General features: G+C 30.3%; 1 protein-coding gene across 2 annotated transcripts in view; it reads left to right on the forward strand.

Moving 5' to 3' along the window:
• The window catches only part of LOC110035676 (probable arabinosyltransferase ARAD1), a 19,289-nt gene that overhangs the window by 1,951 nt on the left and 6,821 nt on the right, over nt 1-10,517 (forward strand). The window contains exon 2 of one of the 2 annotated variants that reach the window (XM_020739948.1): nt 5,148-5,321. In XM_020739948.1, coding sequence (XP_020595607.1) covers nt 5,148-5,321 — 174 coding nt within the window. Of the gene's footprint in view, nt 1-5,147; nt 5,341-10,517 lie in introns of both variants that reach the window. The other variant, XM_020739949.1, reaches the window with a different exon arrangement.

Here is a 10,517-nt window from a genome sequence, read left to right on the forward strand (position 1 = left end):
GATATCTAAATTGTTCACACATTTTAATAATTTGATCACCCAAAGTCACACTTCTGTCACTAGAGCTACTACTACTAAAATTACATTCCATGTATTCAGTTTTAGTTCTACTTAAATGAAGGCCTTTAGACTCGAATGTAGACCTTCATAATTCAAGTTTTTTCTGAACTTTTTCTCTTGTTTTATGCACAAGAAGGATATCATCAACAAAAAGCATACACCAAGGTACATCCTCCTGTAGATATCTAGTAAGACCATCCATAACTAAAGCAAAAAGATATGGGCTTAAAGCCGATCTCTGATGTAATCCAACAGAAATAGGAAAATATTTGGTCAATCCTCCTTCAGTTTGAACACAAGTAATAGCTCTTATACATATCTATAATGACTTGAATATAAGTCATATCAACACCTTTCTTCTCAAGAACTCTCCAAAGGATATTTCTTGGAACCTTATCGTAAGCTTTTTCTAAATCAATAAAAATCAAATGTGCATTCTCCTTATTATCTCTCAATTTTCCATCAAACCTCTCAATAAATGTATAGCTTCCATAGTAGACCTTCTCGGCATAAATCCAAATTGATTATGAGAAATCTTTATAATGCGTCTTAACCTATGTTCAATTGCCCTCTCCCATAACTTTAAAGTATGACACATCAACTTAATTCCTCTATAATTTGCACACTCTTGTGCATCCTTTTTATTCTTAAAAATGGGGACCAAAATACTCTTCCTCCACTCCTCAGGCATCTTTTTAGTTTTTAAAATAATATTAAAGAGTTTAGTAAGCCAAGAAACTCTCAAATATCCTAAGTATTTTCACAGTTCAATTGGGATATCATCAGGTTCTACAGACTTTCCACCCTTAGTTTTCTTTAAAGCCTCTTCAACTTCTTTTTTACTAATGCGACGGTAAAAATGAAACGTTTTATCATTATTCACTATATTAATATTACTAAGGTCGATCGCATTTTCAGAAACTTATTAAAAAGTTTATCAAAATAACTCACCCACCTATTTTGAATATCTTTTTCTAAGAAAAGTACTTTTTGATTTTCTTCTTTAATACACTTTACTTGATTTAAATCTTTACTTTTTTTTTCTCTTTGTTTGGCTAATTTATCATATATATTTCACTCTCCTTAGTATCTAATCTATTAAGATTTTAAAAATATTTATGATGACTATGTTTTTAAAGTAATTAATGAAGAAGGTCAAATTATATTGGAATTTGCTTTAGCTTTTGATTTTGTTATTACTAATGCTTTATTTAAGAAAATAGATGAGCATATTATTACTTATAAGAATGAATCTCATAAAACAAAAGTTGATTATTTTTTTATGAGAAAAATGAATCGTCGAGAATTTAAATATTTTAAGGCTATTACAAATAAAAATTTAGATCTTCAACATCGATTATTAGTTTTGGATTTTAAGATGAACAGTTAAAAGATAAACAACACAATGAAACAATACCATAGAATTAGATGAAGACATTTAAAAGGCACAAATAAAAATATTTTTATGAGCAAACTTTAAGATTTTAAATTTGGGTTGCTTATGAAGAAAATAATTATATGTGTGACAAAGTAACAAACACTATTAAACAACTGACAAAAGATGTTCTTGGAGAATCAAAATGAAAATTTTTCATAGATAAAAATAGTTGGCGATGGAGTAATAATATATAAGAAAAGATAAAATATAAATTTTTTTTTTATAAAAATTTGTTTAAATGTAAAAATTTAGAGAATTAGGTGATATCTTGAGAGTCTAAGAGAACTATTTATAGTGCTAAAAACTATATTTTTAGTGATCTTTATATTGGATTAGATATTAAAGAGAGTGAAAGATATTTATATAAACTAGTCAAACAAAAATAAAAGTAAAGAGTTAATTCAAGTGTATTAAAGATTAAAATCATAAAATTGTTTTTCTTGGATGAAGATATTCAACATAGGTGGGTGAGATATTTTGATAAATGTTTTAATGAAGTTTTTGAAAATACAATCAACTTTCTTGACATCATTAATAATACTAAAACTTTTTAGTTGTATAGTCACATTAGTAAAAATGAAGTTGATGAGGCTTTAAAGAAAATCAAGGTGAAAAATCAGTGGGATCTTATTGTTTCCCAATAGAAGTGTGGAAATATTTAAAAGATATAGGAATTTCTTGGCTTACTAAATTTTTTAATATTATTTTAAAAACTAAAAAGATGCATGGGGGAGGAAGAGTATTTTGGTCCCCCATTTTTAAGTAAAGAAGATGCACAAGAATATACAAACTATAAAGGCATTAAGTTAATGCGTTATACATTTAAATTATGAGAGAGAGAGATTAATTTAACATAGTTTTAGATGTGATACAAATATTTCTCATAATCAATTTGGATTTATGCCAAGCAAGTCTACTATGGAATGGATATATTTATTGATAGGTTTGATAGAGAAGTACAAAGAGAGTAAGGAGGATCCACATATAATTTTTATTGATTTAGAAAAAGCTTATGATAAGATTCTAAGAGAAGTTTTTTGGAGAGTTCTAGAAAAGAAATGTGTTGATATTACTTATATTTAAGTTATTAAAGATATGTATACTACAGTTGTTACTTCTGTTCGAGCAAAAGGATGATTGAACAAATATTTTTATATTTTAGTTGGATTACATTAGAGATCAGCTTTAAGCCTATATCTTTTTGCTTTAGTTATAGATGCTCTTACTGGACTTGAAAAGGAGGATGTACCTTGGTGTTTGTTTTTTATTGATGATATCCTTATTGTGGATAAGTCTATAGAAAGAGTTCAGAAAAAAATTTTGAATTATGGAGGTCTACTTTAGAGTCTAAAAACCTTCGTTTGAGTAGATCTAAAACTGAATCTATAGAATATAATTTTAGTAGTAGTAGATCTAGTGACAGAGTTGTAATAATGAGTGATCAAATCATTAAAAGGAGGGAGAATTTTTGATATCTTGGGCCTATTGTTCAAAGTGATGGTGATAGAGAAGTACTGCTTAGACTTACAAGAAAATTTTATAAAATGGTGGTGAGACCTACAATGCTTCATGACACAGAGTGTTAGTGATACCGGAGTTAACCCAAACTACAATAGAAACTGAAATATATTATTGCTAAAATTCAATTTTTACAACAAGAATCTTTCAAAACTGGAAAAAGAACGACACAACACTAAAACTAGGGTGTAGGCGGGGTGGTGATGTCGCAGTTAAGGAGTTAGGAGAGCTGGGTGCGATTGTAACAAGGGAAAAGGAGGTTGGCCGACTGTAAAAGGATGAAGGCAACAGGTGAGAGGGGAAGTAATGGGGGTAAAAGTGAGCCTGGAGGGAATAATAGCCCAGCAGAGAGCGAATTGGGAGGAGGGGGCAGCGGGAGAGTGGGTTGGCTGTAGAATGACTTGCTGGCCAACAGGCTGGCTGTAGGAGGAAGTTTGGGGCAACAGGTTGCCGTGCATGGTAGCAAAAGCAGCAGCAGCAAGGGATTGGTCTGGCGGCAGTAGAACAACAAGGAGCAAGGAGTGCAAGGGAGATGACAACAAGGAAAAATTTCCTCTTATATGTATTATGATAGTAGTTTCTTTGTATTATTTTCTTCGGGTAGTGATATATTGTTATATGTTGGGTTGAGATGTTGTCTACAAACTATGTAATTATTTCTGGACATTTTGATTTCTCTGTAGTGTACTTTATGGTTTTATAGTGGCTTTTTTATGTATATTGGAAGTTTTGAAAATATGTAAAAAGTAAATTAATTGTTAATACCATCCGATCGCAATTTATGACTTGGTTAATCCTAAACTATCAAGCCGGGTCGTGACACATTATGGATAAGAAATACAATAAAAAAAAGACTAGGATCCTAATTGATCATCTCAGTTAAGCATTCTCATTTCAATTTGCTGGTACTATTATCATTTTTTACTTTAAGAAAATGCTTGATGAAATAGACTGCTTCTGTAGTGCTAATTGCATGCATAGATGTACGCCATACTTAAAAAATCTACAGTCCATTAATGGAAGGGAAGAGACTGAAGGGGCGTTCACTGAATGCTATATTGATAGTACTGTTATCAAATATGGAAAAAAAGGTGTTTGATTTACTCCTATTTTCTAGATTGGGTTAGTCTAAATATATTAGATCAAGATAATCTAAATAGCATCCCAAAGCAGGTTTTGTCTAGATTACATCAATTAAAAAAATACCCATTAAGTAAAAGAAAGACTTGGATCACTTTTGATAATTTTTAATATTGTGTTTTTTTAATTAAGATAATTCTAATCAAATAGATTGCATTTGGAAGAAAGAACTGGTAATACCGGCTATACAATCACTGAAAAGTAGTAAATTACCTACCAAGGTTAAATTTCTTGAATAGTGACCTCAGATTTGACTTCGAAACAAACATTTAGCTACAGGATGGGTGACTGAAGATAGAGTATTTTCCATTTTACTATATATTTTGGATGTTTTGTTGACGTTCCTAATAAGATAAAATGTTAAGTTTTTTTAATAAAGATCTCGGATTGGAGTTCCAGATATTTAGCAATAAAATGAATTACTGAAAATGGAGTATATTACATTTTTCTTCAAATTTTAGAAGTTTTGTCCACATTCCTTTAAGAAATTTAGGATTTGTTTGGCGCAAATTTTTCACTTCTTTGTTCTTTCAAATTTTTGCCAAATGTTTGTCTACTGCTTTTTTCTTGCTTTTTCAGAAATTTTTATGGTGAGAATGCGCTCTTTACATCTAGAAATGCTAGTGTGGTTGCTATCAGGAGGTTGTTGTTCCACCTTTTCAAAAGGAATAAAATTATGATAATCATAGCATCTTTAAAAAAAATATGTTTTACAAGAGCTCTACAAATACTTTTAAAAATTGTTGTAGCCGCCCCAAATGGACCCTCAAAAGCATGCTATATCATATTGTTAGAATTTGCACCATTATTCTATTGGTTTATTCTCTTGTCATTGTTTTTTCGTTATTGTTTTATTTCTTTGTAGAAGCTTTTGCTTGTTGATTAGGCAAATAGTTTTAACGCTTTATTATCCAACATCTTGTAGATCTATTACATTCTAATGCTTTCTGGATATAAAATAATTTCTCTTTACTTATTGATAATTTTGCAGCATTCCATTGATTATTGGTTATGGGCAGATTTGATTGCGCCACAATCAGAGAGGCTTTTGAAAAATGTTATCAGGGTTCATCAGCAAGAAGAGGCAGACTTGTTCTATATACCATTTTTCACAACAATTAGCTACTTTTTGCTGGAGAGACAACAGTGCAAAGCACTTTATAGGGTGTGGAAGCTTGCCCAAGGTTTACTTTTAAGCTGGTTTTTGTACACTGTGCTTAACCTAGTAAAACATCCATTTTAAAGACTACTTTAGGATAGTTTATTTTAATTATTCATTTTGCTATCCCAAACTCGTGGATGTCCATTCATTAGGCTTATGGTTCGGTTCCGCTAATGTTTCCCTGCATTGACTAAATTTTTGAAACTACGCAGTTAAGCAACATCTTGTCAACATCCCCTCTTAACTATTAATGATCGACATTCAAGTCTTTTCTTACTGAAAAATTTTTAAAGCTACATCAAGTAGTTATTTTAATTTATCTAAATCTCATTTGATAACATGGAAATAATGACTCTAAAATGTTGGGGTAGCCTTTGTATATCAAACCCCTTCCTCATCGTATATTTGACTAGAGGCTTGTAATGTTTATGTTTTTTCAAATTTTTTTTACCAACTTATTATCTTTTTTTTCTTTCCCCTACTTATTTTTGTTATCTTATTAATAGTCCCCTTTTTTCTTCTACCCAGTTTTGTTGTTAATTTTTTTTATTCTAATAGTTATAGCTATATCATTTTCTCATTATTTAATGATATTGATCCATGTTGCCTGGACCGATGTAACTTAGGCATCTTTTAATTTTGTTTTATCATTATCATGGCAGAATTTTATGCTCATTTTATGTGCTTAAATTTTCTCTTCTTTTCAAGCTTATCTCCGTTGTTCATTGTTGATTAGAATTCATCTTCTTGTTTTGGCATGGTTTTAATGCTAGTCTTCCATAACAACATTCATCTCCCTACTCCTTATGAAGAATGTATCTGAGATGGTTTTTCAGAATGTACATTGAGTGCAGATAAAGCATTTTTTATACAGTGCACCCTAAAGGACTTTATAATTTTGTTTCAAGGCTTTCATGGCTGCAAGCTGTCATGGTTAATTATCTCCTCAGTTGATGAAAGAGAACTTCTGATTAGGATATTTTAGGGTTTAGGGTTTCCAATGAATAGCTATTATGTGTTGCACAAAATTAATGCAACAAGCTTACATTATTCATAGGCCAGAAACTAATAATCTTTAATATTACTTATTTCCTTTTAATGAAAAATGAAAACATGAAGAAGCTAATTCTATATTAAAATTCAACGGACTTTTATTAGAAATAACACATAAAACTTTATAATTACGAAAATCATGCAATTATTTAAAGCACGCTCTTAGTGAACTTATATTTTATCATAAATGTATAAACTCAATTAATGATCAATCAAATATCAAAATTTTGAGTATTGAATGAAAATAAAAGAGAAGAAGCCTCGAATCAGTAAAATCAAGCATCAATCTTGTACAAAGGGATAATTTTTCTCAAAACTATTCAGATTTGTTGCTTGATTAAGCGTTTATTTTAGAAGTAGAAGAATTGCACATTCTACTAACATTTTATTCAAAATAAAATATCAGGAGTCTTGTACAAACTTGAGATCCCTATTTATAATAGCAAATACCGTGACATGTTTTGTTCATAAATATAAGAAAATATTTGGCCCCATAGATGGAGATAGATATCTCTCCTAAGTGGCTTTGACTTGTTCTGAGGACATGGAAACTTAATAAAAGAATGGTTGATTCGCGATACCATCCATTTTTCTTTAGAGACTCAAATAGTCGTAAATCTAATTTTGGAAGATAATTAAGCTCACAATTCTCGCTTAAAGATCATGGTTCTCATAATTAGATAACTATAAAAGGAAGAAGACATCCCCAATTAGAGTTGGTTGTTCACGAAGTGTTGCACGTATAACATGCCTCTTCCGTCATCAAAGAGCAAAATATTAAAAAAGAAAAAAAGAGCAATAGCAGGCTGCATGAGTTTATTGTGGCTATTAGTTGTTGGTGATCGGCGGAGGAACCATAGGAATAGAAGCCTTGTATCAATCTACCGAGTTTTGAAAGACTTGCATTCGTCAAATTTTTTTATTTCATATTCTTCCAATAGATTTAATTATTACTCTTGAATTTTATATAGAAATATCCCTAAATCATTACATGCAAGTCTCTCCCTTTGGTGCACTTGGTACCTGTTATATCAACCATCAATAATGGATATGATTTCCACTCTGAATAGCTTTAAGAACAATGTTAGCTGATTGCTGAGAAATTATAACAAGGTTTGTTGAATTGGGATCTTCAATGAAGAGGTGAAAGATGGAAGCATTCATGGCATTGATTAATGATTCATGATGTATATTAAATTAAAGTTCATAAGAAATTTGGAATAATATCAAAATTTTTGAGGATTTGTGTGTAAGCATTCATCCTAATTTGCTGTTTTAGATGGATGAAATTTTCTAATAATTAATTTATTGAGTATGAATTTAGTGTTTAAATGAGATATTATCTAATCACCTAATTTGAATATTATACTATCTCATATTCACATCTTAAGCATATACATAATTGGCGTTATTTAAGATCTTCCTGCTAATATTCTTTGATACATTCACATGAAACATTAATGTCCTGAAAATATCAAACAAACGACAATTTTTCTGCATTTAGCAACATTCTATTAACATCTATGGGGATAAGTGGCTTGATGAATAATATCATTGTATTCATATCAAAATAAAATGACTTTTTATAATCAGCAGACCATAACATAACTCTTAGTATTCTCATACAAAGAAAAATAAGGGAGAAAAATATCCTAGAGATGGAGATATAAGGAATTGTTATTGACTTTATCTGAAGGTGGGGCTTATCACTAAAATATTTTTATATTATTCGTAGGCCTATATTCTCAATTGAGTAGAAACTTAAATGATCGTAAATCCTAAGCTAAAAGGCCTCACTTCTTATGATGACACTGTCAATCGAACATGGACTTAAAATGTTTATATCCCATGCTAAACGGCCTTACCTCTCATGATTAGATTGAAGAAGATAGACACTCTACGTTGAACTAAGTTAAATAGTATGTATTGTTAGTATATTATACCTCCTCCACCAAGAAAGAAAAAAATCAAATATCATAAGAGCCAGTCTCTTCAGTTAGTTGTAGATGATTGTTGGAGGTGCTACTGGAAGAAAAGTCCAGCTTTCAACTTATTTTTGACTTCTATGAAGGTTCGTAGGAGGCATTTGTCATATCTCAGTCAACGCTTCAAGTCAGCCTGAGATGTAATTGAGGAGAATTGACTTAGTAGAATAAAATTTTCTACCAACACTTATCATTAAGTGTTTATTAAGATCAGGTGAGTAGAATTTAGTTTTACCAAATTTTTACAAGCAAACTCTTACATTTCAATCCTTAAACTAATTCTCTGATATCAAATATAAACGAGGAAGCAAAATTAGATAGAAGATGGGTCATCTGGCTAACCGTTCATATGCTCCTTACCCCACTCCAAAAAATAATACAATATCTTGTAAGTTATAAGTTAAACAAAATAAAATACTAAAATAATATTCAAACATTTAAGAAAAGAACAACATCTATGTTGATCAATAATTAATATTAGTAACAATATTAATTCTTAGTTAAAATGCTAATATAATAGATTCAACAATTGTGAAAATTATATATATAATTGATGCCGACAAATTTTATAGGTCGTTATGCAATGCAATGTTATGTGCATTTGTCTTACTCTTGTTTTTATTATTATTCTAAATTTTTTCTTAGATATGTCACGCTATCACATTAAACGCCGTCCATCTAATGTTCCGGTTAGGAGAGTAGATATTTTAGATTCAACTTATGCTAAGAAAGACCGAGGTACACCTAAAAAGACATGGGCATATTGTATAATATTTTTTTCTTAGATATGTCACACTATCACATTAAACGTCGTCCATCTAATGTTCCGGTTAGAAGAGTAGATATTTTAGATTCAACTTATGCTAAGAAAGACAGAGGTACACCTAAAAAGACATGGGCATATTGTATAAAAAATGATATTAATTTAATTGAATTAAATGAAAATATGGCACTCAATAGGACACAATGGAGGAAAGGATTCATGTAGCCGACCCCACTTATTGTGACAAAGGCTTGTCGTCGTCGTTGTTGTTGTATATGTCACTATATTTATGTATTTTTTTACTTATTTCATTTTATTGGGTTTTCACCCAGCTCATCAGCTATAACAATTGTGAATGAAGGTTGGTCGTCTTAACATCATTCTTAATAAAAAAACCCTCTGATACCAATTGTTCTGTCTCAACTTTAACATTAAGAGTTGGGAATTTAATCATTGTTCTATCAGAGCTCATCTCATCAGAACTCTTGCCTTTCTTGTAAGATCATTAGTATAATTGTCTATCTATTATAACTACATGATATTTTCTTGATCATCTTTATTCGTTACAAATATTTTCTTATGCATTTATTTTTTAATTTGAATGAACCCACAACAATTAATTTAGTAACATGTTCAAGAAATATAATGTGACAAGTAATAACATATATTTATAATAGATATTTCATATTTCATTTCTAGGAAATACTGTAAATTAAGAATATGTAGGTATTCATTTGCATTATCAAAATTAGGCTGGCCATAATATTTATGTTCAATATGAAAGAATTTCTGAATGCAATCACATAATAAATAGGTAGTAGCAAGTAATAGTCCTCTAGAGCATTTTGCTTATTAATTTAGTAGTTAAGTATCTCATATGGGTGATCGAGTCAGCCTCGTTACAAGTCTCTTTACTCGGGTCATCTCGAGTTGCCTCCTAACGTAAATGGTCTAGGCAACACAAATTTCTTAAATTTTATTGAAGTTTTAAATCAACTTAATTTAACCCAAACACATTTGCAAGTGTTGCTTCTTATCTCATATGATTTTTTCGCATTCAAATCTAGATTCTTTTCAGTTCTCTTTACTAATTTTCTAAGTACCTTCAACCAAAAAACTATGCTCTTAGCCAACAAATTCGGACGAGCAGCAGAACACACAAACTGGAGAGGAATTAAAATGGGTTACTCAAATCAGATGAAATTTAATACAAATTTATATGCATTTACAGCTATATGTAAATTACATTACTTAACACCACGAAAAATTCATTGACATCAGCTTTTTACTCTACAAAAAGCCCTTTTGAGAGCAGTTATCCATTTTCCGGCTAAGATTCACAGCAAATCAGGGAGTAGGAGGGATTAATTATGCTTAAATGGTTATATATATACATAT

The sequence above is a fragment of the Phalaenopsis equestris genome, unplaced genomic scaffold (genome assembly GCF_001263595.1).
Source record: "Phalaenopsis equestris unplaced genomic scaffold, ASM126359v1 Scaffold198966, whole genome shotgun sequence".
In the NCBI taxonomy this organism is placed as follows: Eukaryota; Viridiplantae; Streptophyta; class Magnoliopsida; order Asparagales; family Orchidaceae; genus Phalaenopsis; species Phalaenopsis equestris.